Raw genomic sequence first — 15759 nt, forward strand, 5'->3', positions numbered from 1 at the left:
GTAAGAAATTGAATAAATAATATTTCATGGCTTCTTTCAACTTATTCTGAAAGCATCAAAATTTACGAAGTTTCGTGCTATACTACTCAGATAAGTTATGCCTGGTAATTAGTGGTTGTATGGAAGGTTTTCCTTCTCCAAACTACATTCATGCTTATATATGTTCATAAACTCAGATCTATACGTTATTGAATTTTTATTCAGTCTTTTCCAAGGTTATTTTTAGATGTACTTTAAAGTTTTCATCTAGAGTTTTTTATAATGAAAAGTTCCAGACATCCAGTTAGATATTTAAAATAGCATAATCAATGTCCATGTACACACTACCCAGCTTTGATAACTTCATTAGTTTGGTTCTTTTTCTGCCTCGATTTTACCATCTTTAAAATGGGGATAAAAATACTACCTGCCTTACAGGGTCGTCATGAGGATTAAATGAATTACACGCAAAACACTGTGAAGAGTGTTTTGTTCCTACTAAGCGTCATCGAAGTATTAGCTTTTCTTATTAACAATGATTGTAATACACTTTAGAGACAGATTTGAATAGCACCGTCCTTCAATGATCCTGTTCCTCTTTCCTCTTCCCCTGAATTTGATACATACTTCAGGGGCGTTTACCATTTGCATGCATTATTTTATATTCTTAGTATATTTGTATGCCTTGACATTGTTTAATAGATTCTCTAAACTTTCTGTAAATGACATTGCATTGTGCATAAACGATTGCAACATTTTTCTCACCTTTATGATTTTGAGATTTATCTGTTTTGATACATTTCACTCTAGCTAACTCATATTAACTCACTCCCTAAACATCTTTGCTTCAGTGTCGTGGTCTCAATAAGAAATGAACACCTAATTTTACATTAGCCAACCCTACCCTTTATACTGTTGTATTTTCTCTTTTCCACACAGTACTAATGACCATCCCAAATGTTACATCATTTACCTACTTATTAGTTTATTTTTATTGTCTCTCACCCCTTTAGAATGAGAGCTCCAATGAGGGATGTTTGTCTGTTTTAATTTTTCACAGATGCGACCCCAGTGCCCTAATAGTGCCTGGCACAAAGTGGGTGCACAACAGGCTATTTGTTGAATGATTTTATCTCTTCTCCTGTTGATGGTCATTTTAGATGTGTCTTTTTGTTGTTGCTGTTATTACAAAAATGTTGCAGTAAATATTCTATTACATATCTCCTTGTATAACCATGTAAGTTTCCCTCCAGTGTGTAAACCTATAAGTAGGTGTTAGGTGGAAGGTGAATATCTTCAGGATTCTCCTTAACTGGCTTAGAATATCTTGAGACAGCAAGTATTGGGTATTGAGAAAGAATGCATGAATAATTCTTTATAAATAAAAACCCATCAGCAGAGAGAAATGATTAAAATAAGCTTGGCTTTATTTATGAAAATGATAATGCTTTGAACTTGATTATATAAAGTCCTACTGCTGACTGAATGCAATTGCTCTGTCAAGATAGCTTAGTGAGTTTTCCATGGATCCTATTAACGCCTGACTCTCAGACTAATTCAGAAATGGCTACTTCAGAACAGTGTTTGGCGACCCTAATCAACCTGGCTTAGCTGGATGAGCGAGCAGCCCACTGGATTCCTTCGCTGCTGCAGCCCAGCCTGCAGATGTGGCCCACGCTCTCTGGCTTGTGCTCAGAGGTCAGTGTTCAGTCTCGCTGCATTGTCTTTGATCACATTGAATCATCATTTATTTTTGATGCCATTTCATTGTTAGTCGGTTTCCTTTTCTAAGTTGTACTTAGGGGGGAAATAGAAGGTTACTTTAATTGTCAAGCCCACATTAGGGATTCTAAGTGATAGCCAAGAGAGAAATTAATCCTCAAAGCATTTCGCACCAAACAGCAGCAATCTGCAAATCGCAGATTATTTGCGTCATATGGCCGGTGCCGGGAGCACATCAGAGAGCTGAAATCCATTTCCATTTCCATCCCAAGCCTGGGTGCTCACGATTTTCCATTGAACCCAAAGGATATCACAATTGCTCCTGTGATGATTTGCAAGGAAATTAAAAGCAAAAATAGTGATTGAAGACTCATGTGGTTTTTAATGCTTCTCAATGGAATATATTTTCCAAATGAGTTTTCCCTGCTTTACAGCATGATTGTTGAGGAAATTCACCAAAAGCTTTCTGAAAACATTGTGGCTCAGTTAATCTCTCAAAGGCATTTGTTTTGTTTTGTTTTGGGTTGCTTTTTCTCAGTAGCTGTCAGTGACTTTGTGGAAATGCTACACAACTTTGTGATGCATTTTCACTGAGGAGCTTCCCAGTTAGATGATAAAATGACCTTTATGGTATAACAACAGAATGAAAGTAAAGGTTGATTACAGATACTAATTGAAATAAAGGGCCCGGTTTCGAAGTTGTCTTTTAGAAAAAAAGATTCCATCCTGTCTTTACATGCTTTTTAACAAATTTTCTTATTCATTTTTAATACCAAAAAGCTGGTATTCACTGAACACCAGTGAGCTCAGATTTGTAGAAAACACAGGCAAGAGATGAGTGAGGGGTTTAATAACTGGAGGAAAAGCACAACAGAAGAACACAAGCCTGTGAGCATGGCATGAGGATAGCCTGGAACGAGATGAAATTCTCTTTTAAATTGCCAAGGACAGCAGGATAGGCTTTAAAAGTGGAATCCAGGACAAGAAAAGAGGGAAAAGATAGAGAAGAAGAGGCTTTTATCAAGAAAGGTAACACAGTGTCAATAGGTAAAAACACTACTCTATTTCTGTGTGTTCTGTTTTCTTGAGCAAAGAGAATATTTCCCATGTTAGAAAGGACAGAATAACAATTTAAGGAGAACCTTGTGCTTAAGAAAAGTGAGGACAGAATATGGCATATACAAATATTTTAAGTGCCAGTAGATGTCCCAACACTTCTATTATAGTCTCAGAGATGCTGCCGGGAATCTTTGAGATCCAATAAAGAGGTCAGAGTTCTGGAGGTGATTTTTTTTAACTTTTCAAAATGAGGAAAGATTGAATCTCAAAAGTTGAAAAGCAGTGAGTTTGATACCAGTTTCACCCATCAAGCACCCAAAGGAAAAAAAAAATCATGGGAGAACTTATTCACGTATTACGTAAGGAATACTCATTACATAAAGTAATAATACGTGGTCATTAAGAGTCAATGCAGATTTACCAAAAATGAATGCAGAAGAACCCATATGTAAGGGAGGTGATGCTTAAAGGGCATGGAAGGATTGGACATGGTCTCTGTCGCTCCAAGTCCAGAAGTAGTACTGTGGTTTTTATTCATCAGGCTCATTGTTTCCTCCCTGCTACCTCCGGCCCCTCCACTAACGTTTTCCTGTCTCCCTACACGAATGCGTTCTGTGTGCCCGTCTTGCAGTTCTAGTTTTGTTATTTTTAAGCCCCATCTTCACACTGAGTTTATATCTGGCCATTTCCTATACTAATGTTCCTGTGATGAGCACAGTTTGCAGATAGCCATCCACGCTCTTCTTAAATATCTTGACCCCTTCCAGCTCTTCTCATCTAAGTCTACGCTGTGTCTGGTCTTGTTTGGTGGTTTCTTTGAATCTACCAGGTGTTTCAAGTAATTATGTAGTCTTCTGTGAAAGATGTTTATATATGAGCTATCATCAACATCAGTCCTTTCGCTTGTATCTTAGGAAACGGCCAGAATACAAATTCTGAAGATAAGCTAATTTAAAATATTGTTTCTTATTTTACCCAGGATTAAAATAAGTCAAAGCCATTTTCTCAAGTTTGAGTGACATAAAAGACCACTTGTAAAGAAACAAAAAATTCTCCAAAACACCCAAGGTTGAATGAAATTATTTTTAAGACAATATGGCTTAAATGCATCTAGATATAAACTGAGCTATAAATACTTTATGCTTATACAACTAGACAGCCCAAATAAAAACATATCAATTAAGTATAAGTGAAAGTACAAGACCAAAATATTCTGATGGACTCTATCAATTTAATACGGCAGAGGCCATCATTTTACCGACACTAAAGCAGTGCTTGGGATCCAAACAGGGCCCTGACGGGTTGGCCCAGATTCGTTCCATCTCAGCAGGCCTGGGACCCTGAGCTGCGGGCTGCCTCCCTTCCCCCATCACTTCTCCTGTGACTCTACCCTTCCGACATTCGGCCCCAGACCATGGGACGTGACTGGTGGGGGAAGCCTCCCTTGCATTGTATCCACTCCTTTCTCATTTATTTCAGCAAACTAAACTATGATGACTTGCTCCCAAAGAGATCGAAAGCACAGGAACTGACTTGAGGCTGAATTTCATAGCAGTTTTTGGTTGAATTGAAGCCAATCCAATGCTCCAGAATATAGACTTTTACTGTTGTTTAGGTGATCATCAGAATAACAACACCAAAATGAATAACTTCACGAAAAGAATCTTCAGCCTGCAGGTCTCCACGGCCTCTAGTTGGAGAAGCACTCAGCTCAAGCATCTGTTTCTCACTTGAAGGATCTAGTTTTCCTTCTCTACAGTACCAGACATGCCTGTGGAAACTAATGTATTATGTTTTCCACTAAAATATTCACCTTGGGTTATTTATTTATTTATTTATTTATTGAGACAGAGTCTTGCTCGTCGCCCAGGCTAGAGTGCAGTGGCACAATCTTGCCCCACTGCAACCTCCACCTCCCAGGTTCAAGCGATTCTCCTGCCTCAGCCTCCCAAGTAGCTGGGATTACAGGTGCCCACCACCATGTCTGGCTAATTTTTGTATTTTTAGTAGAAATGGCATTTCACCATGTTGGCCAGGCTGGTCTCAAACTCCTGACCTCGTGATCCTCCCACCTCAACCTCCCAAAGTGCTGGGATTACAGGTGTGAGCCACCAGGTCTGGCCAGGATTTTTATTTATTTTCTTGGTGGATCACCTGTTTACACTTATGTTTAAATTTTATGCACATTTTTATAATCTTTTGTACTACTCAGTAAATATTTATGAAGTACTTTCTCAAAGTATGAAATGTTATATAACATAGGCTAAAACTATGTTCCAGCATTTTACATGGCCATAGAATTTTGGAATTGGAATAAACTCAGTGTTAGTCAGGGTTCTCCCAAGAAACAGGACCTTTCTGTCTATAGGATCTATAGAGAGAAGAGACAGGAGGACATTTACTGGGGGAACGGCTCACACAATTATGGCGGCCAAGCAGTCCCGCAATCTGCCATCTGTAAGCTGGAAAACCAGGAAAGCTTTTGGTCTAATTCAGTCTGAGTCTGAAGGCCTGAGAACTAGGGGCGGCAGGTTTGGGGGTCATGTATGTCTTGCAATCAGAAGGCCTGAGAACCAGGAAATCTGATCTTTAAGGCTCTAGAAGAGAAAGAGCATTTGTCGTTCTCTGCCTTCTTGTTCTGTGCAGGCCCTCAGTGCCCTCAGTGGATGGGACGATGCCTGCCCACATTGCTGAGAGTGGATCTTCTTGGTCCACTGATTCGGATGCCAGTCTCTCCCAGAAACACTCTCACACACACACACCCAGAAATAACGTTATCAACTATCTGGGCACCCCTTAGCCCAGTCAAGTAGACACATAAATTCATCATCATACCCAGTAAAATTCCTCTCTATAAGTATCCATTTCGTGTGTGTTGAAAAACCTGCAGTTACTATCTTATAAGACAATTTATTCCATTTTTTCTGTTGGTTTAAATCCTACTCTCTGAAACAATGTACAAATCTAATCTTTATTGCAGTGAGCACCTTCACCTGTGTGAATACAGGTTTTCTCATTCCTCAGCCTGCTTTCCCCCAGACAAACACTCTCAGGGCTTCTGACCACTGTCACATCACAATGCTGAGGAATATGAGAAATGACTCCATTGTTTAGTTGATACATTCTGTATACAATCCAGTTTCCTTAATAGGAAGTTCAATAGATTATGTAATCCATAGGTCTTATCTCAAAGAAACAGATTTTTATATCAATTTTGTTTCTAGAGAGAATAATATAAATGAGCCAGTTACAGTGTCTCATGCCTATAATCCCAGCACTTTGGGAGGCTGAAGTGGGAGGATCACTTGAGCCCAGGAGTTTGAGACCATCCTGGACAGCATAGTGAGATCCCATCTCTACAAAAATTAGGAAAAAAAAAAAAAAAAAAACTTAGCCAGTCTTGGTAGTGCACACACCTGTAGTCCCAGCTACTCAGGAAGCTGAAGCAAGAGGTACCTTCAGCCAGTAGGTCAAGGCTGCAATGAACCATGATTACGTGCTGCATCCCAGCCTGGAGTAAGACCCTGACTCAAAAAAAAATAATAGTATAAATGACTACAACCTAATATCGAGGAATAGTTCTATTGAAAAGACAGGGATGCAACACATTTTAAATGATATTAAGCATATACTGGCCTAAATTGTATATATCTATACATTTGGGCCTTGAACAATGTGAGACTTAGGAACATCAACATCCCTGAAGTCAAAAAACTATGTGGAGCTTTTGACTGCCCCAAAACTTAACTACTAATAGCCTGCTATTGACTAGAAGCCCTGCCTATAACATCAATAGTCTATGAACACATATTTTATAGGTTATATGTATTATATACTATATTCTTAAAGTAAGATAGAGAAAGGAAAATGTTAGTAAGAAAAATCATAAGGAAGAGAAAATGTATTAACTACCCATTAAATGACAGTGGATCATCATAAAGGTTTTTATCTTCATTGTCTTCACAGCTGGTGGCTGAGGAGGAGGAACGGGGGGAAGGGTTGGTCCTGCTGTCTCAGGGGTAGCAGAAGCAGAAGAAAAATCTGTGTATAAGTGGACCCACAAAGTTCAAGCCCATGTTGTTCCAGGGTCAACTGTATTTTATTTTACATAGAATATGTATTATATTATATATGTTATATATTATATATATATATTTAGGCCAATATTTATATTAATTATATAATTATATAGAATTATGTATTTACATATATAATTTTTATATATGAGTTATGTAAAAATATATAACTCATAGCTATACATTAAATATAATTATATTTTATACATGTATTTTAATTCCGTGTATATATGTGTGTGTGTATATGTGTGTATATATATACACAAATGCACACATATACATATATTTATTTATTTATTTATTTAACCTATTTACTTACTTCGTTTTACAACTGAAGAAGGAAAATGTGAAAGTTTGAAGGGGCTTGGATTGATTGGGTGGAATGAGAAAGTGATGGGCACCAGAACTGCTGGGGCCTTCTCTCTTGGTCCTTGTCTCTTGGTCCTTCTGTAAGATGGCCTTTCCGGACTTAAACACAGGATCTAATAGGTCTTCACAAAGCCTCTTGACAAAACCAGGCAAGGTACTAACCCCCAGCTGAGCCCCCCAAAGAATGGATGTCCTGCTACCCTATCTTTGCTCTTACCTCTCCATGAGCAGGCCCCTGGCCTTAAGGGTGAGCAAACAGGACATGATGAGTAAGTCAGAGCCTGTGGTCACCAACTCCCCCACTCTGGCCCCACGGAATCCTAGCTGTATGTGAGGAACCAGTGACGTGCTGGACATGTTTCTAAGAACCAGAGTGGCATGATATCCTAAGGCCAGATCATAATCAGAAGGGAGAGAAGGCCTGGCTAGAGTCACATGCAACTGTTTTCTAAAGAGGTGCGGTTGGAGGCCAGGCAGTGGCCATAGCTCTTTTGAGGGTTTGGCTTTTTTTGTGGTTGGTTAGATGTGTGTTTTTCAGGTACACATCTGTGTCCTCCCAGAAGGCAACACTGGCGGTTGATAGTCATAACTGTATGTAAGAACATATAACCACACAGAGTGAAAATGACATTTTTGTGTTTAATTCTTCTTTCCAACAGCTGGCTGTCCCAACTCCTTGATTAAAGAGCTCCATCACTTCAGGATTCTGGGAGAAGAGCAGGTGAGTGAGCATCTCAAAGGCTGCATCAGACTGCCATGAAAGATAGACGCTAATGAGACAGTTTGGGCTCCCCAGGGAGGCCGAGTATGTCTCCTGACCCTGGGCGCCCTGAAATGGGGAAGAAAACCATGGTGGAGATATGTGTGAGGACACCTTTTTCTTCTTCTATCCATCAGACCTGACAGGTTATTAATTGCTACATCTGCTATCTGCCAGTGTGTTTCATCTCAAGACTCCAGCAGGAAGCAGACACTGCATCATGGCAGACGAGCAAACAAATACATGCAGAGATGAATTATGCCTGAGGGATTGATGGTCACAGACATTCCTGAGTTGCTGTCTGTGGGTGAATGTGTGAGCTTTTTTCTTTCTTTCTTTCTTTCTTTCTTTCTTTCTTTCTTTCTTTCTTTCTTTCTTTCTTTCTTTCTTTCTTCTTTTTTTTACCAGGTTTTTGTATTGTGTGTTTGTTATCTGTATTTCATGGCAGCCTGTTTGTACATGGGTATGAACGTGTGACATCTATACAAAGGGTGGCCATTGAAAGTGGATTATTTAAATGCTGTGTTGTGCTCAGTGAGGCATGTCATAATTTAAATAGATATGCTAAGTAAATAATTCAGAGTGCTAAATATTATATATATGTACACACATATATAGTTTGGACTGCTTAAAAATACATTTCTTGATCCCTATATGGAACTACAAACTCTGTATTTAGAGTTAAGTCTAGGTGTCAAGTTATCCTCAAAATACACTAAAGAGTTGGCAAAAGGTTGGTTGACCTAATTTCCAGTGTTATTTATTTTATTTGATTGATTGATTGATTGATTGATTTTTTGAGACAGAGTCCCGCTCTGTCATCCAGGCTGGAGTGCAGTGGCACGATCTTAGCTCACTGCAAGCTCCGCCTCCTGGGTTCAGGCCATTCTCCTGCCTCAGCCTCCCGAGTAGCTGGGACTACAGGCATCTGGCACCACACCTGGCTAATTTTTTGTATTTTTAGTAGAGACGAGGTTTCACCATGTTAGCCAGGATGGTCTCAGTCTCCTGACCTCGTGATCCACCTGCCTCAGCCTCCCAAAGTGCTGGGATTACAGGCGTGAGCCACCGTGCCCAGCCCAGTGTTATTTATTTTTACTCCTAAAGATTGTCTCTGCCAACTTTGACCAGGAAATATGCAAATAGAGATGTGGCAGCTCACTTTCATCAATGAGTTTTTAGTTTGTGTGTTTTTGATTGCTGTATATATGTGGCAAAGTAAAACTGCCCATTTCCAATATAAGAATAAAAACAAAAGGATTAGTTAGGAGAGGATAAGAAACTGGAATCACTTCCACATCCTGGAGTTAGAGAATTACAGTACACCCCCTTCATTTTTTTATATTGTGAGTTTCCAGAATAGCAGGCATAAATGTGTATTCAAATACAAGCGAAATCAGTGTATCACATATTGCAGGTAAAAGTTGATAACTGACTCTCCTAAACATAACTACTTATGAAGACACCTGGATCTCACAGCCATTTTCCAGTAAAAGCCTAAGACTTCTTAAAGCAAGAATCACTGGTTGTTACTCTGACATTTCTGCTCAGATAATGGAGCCTTCTCTTCGAACTTGTACCAATGTTTGCAGATTGTTTCCATTTTTGTTTTAGAGTCAATGGGTAATTAGTAAGGAAAGAAGCCAACAGTAATCATCTCCTCAGATGTAAGATGTTGGCATGGGCTTGGACAAAAGAGTGGCCAGTTCCACCTGGTAACAGTAGGGTGTGCAGAATATGCAGGCACAGATATATGAGCACTGGATTTGATGGTAACCTTTCTGTAAGAGCTCTGCTGGTTGTTTCTCTTTTCTTGGTGAAACAGGAAGCTAGGTCACCAGCTGAGAGTAAAGATGGGGGAAGAGTTTTATAGGGAAAGGAGATGTATTACTCTGGTCTCACATTGCTACAAGTAAATACCCAAGACTGGGTAACTTACAAAGGAAAGAGGTTTAATTGACTCACAGTTCCACATGACTGGGGAGGCCTCAGGAAACTTACAATCATGGCAGAAGGCGAAGGGGAAGCAAAGTACCTTCTTCACAAGGCTGCAGGAGGGAAAAGTGCAAGCAGGAGAAATGCCAGTCAATTGTTACAACCATCAGATCTCATGAGGACTCATTCACTATCACAAGAACATCATGGGGGAATCACTCCCATGATCCAATCACTTCCACCCTTGGTCCCGCCCTTGACACTTGGGGATTATGGGGATTACAATTTGAGATGAGAATTTGGGTGGGGACACAGCAAAACCATGTCAGGAGAGGATAATGAAATTGTCATTTAGGAGGGTGCAGAGGGAATAAACTTGCGAAATGGTTGAATTTGGAGTGAGGTCAATCCCCCGGGTATTTTTCTGACACACTCATCTGTGTAGGCACAGATGCAGAAAAGGCACTGGCATTGAAGTTTTGCCATCGAAATGTAACAAAAACATGAGGGAGGCTTAGAAGCTGAGGGTGGATCTCATCTTACAGTGTTATAACAACAGAGTAAGCTGAGGGTGAATCTAAGGGAGTGATCATGACTGACCTTGAAATTTCAGCTGGGCAAGCAGAGAAGCCAGATGAGAGAGAAGACAGGGAAAGTTGGTTACAGATGCCAGTGGCTCAAAGAATTTTTGGGATTTGAGTACTAGAAGGGTTGAACTGGACAAACAGGCATCGGCCAAAGGATGAAAGACTTCACATTGAGCTTGTGGAGGAGCTGCATAGTCAGCACCGACAAGGTCAGAGGATGCCTAGGGAGTCTGTGTGTCTGATTTCAGATGGAGGACAAGGTGACGAGAGAAGTTGAGGTCATGGAATTGGGAAGTCGGAGAGTTGGGAGTACCACCCATGTGCCTGCTGAGATCTTCCAGAATTGCAAACTGAAGATTTGAGAAATGAGAGAGAGAGAGAAGTGGATGTCAATGGGACTGCAGAAGGGGAGATAGTGCATGGTGCAGGCTGATGGGTTGAAATGGAAAGTTGGAGGGCTTTAGAAGGAGAAAGGGAAAATGTTTTCCTTACAACACTGTAGAGCAATGCTTTATGGTACTGGGAGTGCAGTCGCAAAAACATTTGAGGGTGCTGCAGGCGAAGTAGTGTCCTCGGGTACGAGCCTGTTTCAGTTAGGGAAGAATGTAAGAAAAACATTGAGAAAGCAGATTGCAGTTACAGGGCAGTTGCTGCTGATTGTCCGTGAGTCCCCCAAGCATGGGGGAAGGGTCTCAGGGTTTGGGGCAGCTGGAATATGTGGTAGGAAAAAGGATACACAGAGTGGATGTGGAGCTTGGGGCTCAGCCTGGAGAGATGGCACAGGAGTCAGACATTCTTTGGTGACTGACATGAACAGGGCATCTCAGTCAGGAACATTTATATTCTGATTATTCATGACAAGACCTACTGGCCTCTAGGCAGATGGTGGCAATGAAGCTCCCGAAAGGAAACAGAGAGCTCTTGTCCCCAGCATTCCTGCTAATGGTGGGGGCAGCTGCTCCAGGAGCTGGTGAAACTCTTGGGATCTCACTGGATGCTTGAGGCAACTGATATCACTTGATAAAATAAAATGTTTATATTAATGTCTGTTACAAGCATCCTTGGATAAATCATTTTTGTCTCTCTAACTTAGCTTTCTGTAGACAAGGGAGAGTGAAGCTCAGTCATCTCTTAGAATATTTGTAAATAAATAGGATGCCAAGTAAGTTGCAAATATTAAGTGCTATACTAAAGCTTCTCTGATTTTAAATGCTGTTTACAATCAGCTTTCCAGAGTGGCAACAAAATAGACAGTAAAATAAGTGTAATACTCGCTTAGAAAATGAGTTGATAAAACCTACAAAGATGCTGGTTAATTACTAATTCATTACCAGATGGCAGAGACCCACAGCAGCCCTCTAATTTCTTTGTATGTGGTTCCTTTCTGTTTTCATTGATCTTTAGTAAGTATCTTGAATCTTTAGATTTGGATTAAAAATTAAACACTATATATCATTGCCTTCCCAAAACAAAAATAAACTCCTTAAAATAATACATTTATATTAGCTTCTTAGCCCCTTCTCTGATTTGTGTTCACAATTCATATTCATATAGCACCTTTCAACATTCCTTCCCCCTAGTCCAAATTCTTTGGCAAAGACATTATCACATTATAGGAAACTAAAGTCACTCTGCAGTTCTAGGTGAGCCCTACAGAAATCAGGTGTGATGTCTGGAGTCCATAAAGTTTGCAGGGCCTTTGGACCAATTGCATTTGAGAAGTACCTCCATTTATACCAGCTTCCTCCACCTTAGGTTTAATCACCAAAATTTTATGGAACTAACCTTTACTCATTCAACAAAAATGTATTGAATACCTTCTTGTACTATTATTGTGCTAGTGTCGGATAAAATAGTAAACGAGGAAGTCACAGTTACTGATCATAATAGATGCTAGGATAGAAACAAATAGGGATGTCACCTACTTTAGATGAGGGGTGGTTGAGAAGCCCTGAGACTAAGCGTTGAGGGGACACCAGCTATTGAAGGAGCTAGCATTACGGGAGTGGGCAGAAGAGCATCCCAAGCGGAGGACAGCACACATCCATTGCCCCCAAGGAGGTGAAGAGCTTGCTTTATTCAAGACACTAAATCCAACCAAGGTGGCTGGAAAATACCGAGCAGGAGGGACAGTGCCAAAAGATGAAGGCCACCTGGACCATGGACGCCAGGGTTAAGCATATGGGTTTGTTGTGAGTTCAGTGGGAAATCCTTGAAAGTTTAAGCAAGGGGCTAGCATTATCCAAATTACGTTTTGAGTATGTCAATCTTTTTGCAATATGGAGAGGCTCTGGATTAATACAGTGGGCAGTGGAGACAAAAAGAAGTGGATCTTGAGAGGGAGAATTCAAGGACTTCGTGACTGACTGGCTATAGGTCAGGGAAAGGAAGGAGTTTGAAAGTTCTATTCGACAAAGATGAGCAAAATGGGGCAGGTGAGATCAGAGGCATGGGATGTGAGCTTCAATTCTGAACATATTTGCTATGCCTGAATCATGGAGAAGGAGATAAGTCAGGACTTGGATGTGTGAGTGGGAGCTTGGAGGACAGCAAGCTCTGAGGTCCAAGATGGAGAGATAACTTTGGAATTACCAGCATGTGGAGGATATTTTACATCCATGGAGATTCTCAGAAGAAGCCAAGAAAGGAGGGACCATGATTGGATGAACTCTAAGGAACACCAACGTTTGGAAATTGGGTAAAGAGTAGCAACAGCAAAGGAGACCAAGAAGGAACCTCAAGGAAAGTAGAAGACAATCCAGGGCCACATGGTATTAAGGAAGCCGAGAAGGTGAGAAGGCGGGCCTTCCGGAGGAGGAATGGCGATTGTGGTGTTGAAGAAGCCGAGAAGGTGGGTCCTCCAGAGGAGAATGGCGAGTTATGGTGTTGGGGAAGCCAAGAAGGTGGGCCTTGGAGGAATGGTGATTTGTGTTGAATGCTACTGAGAGGTTGCAGAAGATGAGGCCAGGGAGTGTCCTTCACCTGTGGCACCATGGCAAAAATCACAAATGACCATAATGAGCAGTTTTGGGGAATGCGTAAAGACAGGAGCCAGAGTTTTATGGGATGAAGGGTGAACAGCAGGGGAGGATAATTCCTTCTAGAGGGTTTGCTGTGAAGAGAGAGAGAAATGTAGCAACCACAAGACCGTTCTTTAAAGATTGAAGGGCCAGAACTTGTTTTACACTCACAGGAAGGATTCCATAGAGATGAATTATAGGTGATTTGAGAGAGATATCCAAGAACTGAAGAAGGGAAGTACTTTGGAAGGCAGGAAGGGCTCAGATCCAGCACAGAGGGAGGAACTGGCCCCCAACAGGAGGAAGGTCACTTTTTGTATTGTGAGAGGTGCTGGAGAGGGTAAGGGCAAGTGCAGGTGTGTTTGTAATTGCGGGATGCAAGAGGAGAGATGGAGTATGATGGCTCCATGAAGGCAGATGTCATTTTTCACTGCTGTGTCTTCCACATAGAAGAGTACTTGACACTTAGAATATGCTTAGGAAACATCTGTTGAGCACATCAGGACATCAGCCATGATTCCTCTCTCCTCAGTGAAATATAAAGTATGGATGTCTGGAGAGAGGCAGGCCCTACCTACATTGGTCTTAGGAACCAAAAAGTTGGTGCAACTCCAAATAAAAGTAATAAATGCATTCTCTTCTATAACTATTTCACTTATTATCTTAATTCTACTAATGATCATAACTATTGCCAACATTTATAAAAATATTTCTTACCCTTGCTATTTAAAAACTTCTCTCCCATCTTTTGTAACTATCCTCATTTCATCTTTTTTATTTCACCCCCTTTTTTTGGAGGGTTGAGGGGAAGAAAGAAGAGAAAGCATGTCACTAGAGAAACACAATACAATCTTGAGGAAGTTGTAAATGCCCATTTGAAGTTTGTGGTCAGTTATTTAAGAGAAAGCCATCATGCCATTGTGTTTAGCTGCAGGGGTGCACGCCCAGGGAAGGTGGAGGTGACATTTTCCAGACTTGGGATTTTGCCTTCAGATGAAAAGGACCATGGAGATCTGTGTTTTCCAGGCAATGCTTCTGGTGGTAGATGACAGAAGCTGTCAGACCAGGAAGGAAGGTGGGCTTGGAGAGGCCCATACTGGAGAGGAAATGTGGGGCCATTTAATTAGAAGTCTTGATGAAGTTGAAGAATTTAAACAATGTTCATACTTTAGCAAGAGATTTAGAAAGATAAGAGGTGATCATTGGAAAGAGACATATTTGGAATTGGGATTTCAGAGGTGGTACAATTTCTCAGGATGACAGGGCCTGGGGATGGATCCTGAGAATAGAAGGATGAAAAAAGGTCAGCAGAATGAGAAGGTAAAACAGAAAGAATAGATTGATGGTGGCTTATTCATACAGGAGTGCAAGTCCCCAGAATAATGACAAGAATTGGAGAAAAAGTGAGAACAGCCTGAAACTGCAGTCTCCCAAGAATGAGGGGCTGCATCTGGAGATCAGGGGGCAGCAGTGAGGAGGTGAGGGTGAAGCATGGGTCTCAAAGGAGTGGTGGGTTTTGCAAGGGAGAGGAACCCAAGCATTTAGGGGTGTCATTAAGGAGCCAGGGGACAACCAGCTTCACCTCTGGCCTTGAAGGATATGAACATGAAATGAAAAGCAGTCTTCACGTGAAAAGGTTGCAAGGGAGACGGATCAGTTTCAGTTAAGTCAGTGTGGACAGGCAAACCTTTCAAAAGGCTGACTATACAGGGGAGTTAGTTTATCATGAACAGGAATTTCAGGGGACACAGAAAAAGGGCTCAGGAGAGAGGGAAGCATGGAAAGTGGCTGATACTAGGAAATGTATGGACCCATATGGGACTGAGAGTTTAGGTGATAAGAATGATGGGCAGCTTGAGCCTCTGAAGTGATGATGTGGGGCATGAGGGATGCTTTGTGATGATCTTTGGAAGGACCTAGGTGGACATCCAGAGCACCTGGCTGTTCTCACCTGTGCTCAGGTGTGCCTTGGCATTAAGGCAGCTTCTCAGTCTTCACCCCAAAAGGCCTCCTCAGTGTTAGAGTCTTGTCCATTTCAGATAGTTATAAATATGAAGCCATCTCATACAATCCAGATGATTTTTTAAAATATTTTGGGTCATCCAAGTTCTAATTAGGTCATTAAATGCTCAGTGGAGCTAACCCATTTCACTGCCCTACCCGTAGCCTTACACAAAACTTCCAGACAAATGACATGTCACCCTTCTCTCAGAATCACCTAGAAACCATCGCAGTTGCTTCAGGACTGGACA

The 15759-nt window shown here is 41.0% G+C and overlaps 1 protein-coding gene across 3 annotated transcripts in view; it reads left to right on the forward strand.

Moving 5' to 3' along the window:
* PRKN (parkin RBR E3 ubiquitin protein ligase) overlaps positions 1 to 15759 on the forward strand; it is a 1396422-nt gene that overhangs the window by 1166809 nt on the left and 213854 nt on the right. For all 3 annotated transcript variants that reach the window (XM_010373152.2, XM_030929283.1, XM_030929284.1), the window contains one exon: positions 7865 to 7926. In XM_010373152.2, the coding sequence (XP_010371454.1) occupies positions 7865 to 7926 (62 nt within the window). The remainder of the gene's footprint in view (positions 1 to 7864; positions 7927 to 15759) is intronic.

This window comes from Rhinopithecus roxellana, chromosome 4 (assembly GCF_007565055.1).
Source record: "Rhinopithecus roxellana isolate Shanxi Qingling chromosome 4, ASM756505v1, whole genome shotgun sequence".
Lineage (NCBI taxonomy): Eukaryota > Metazoa > Chordata > Mammalia > Primates > Cercopithecidae > Rhinopithecus > Rhinopithecus roxellana.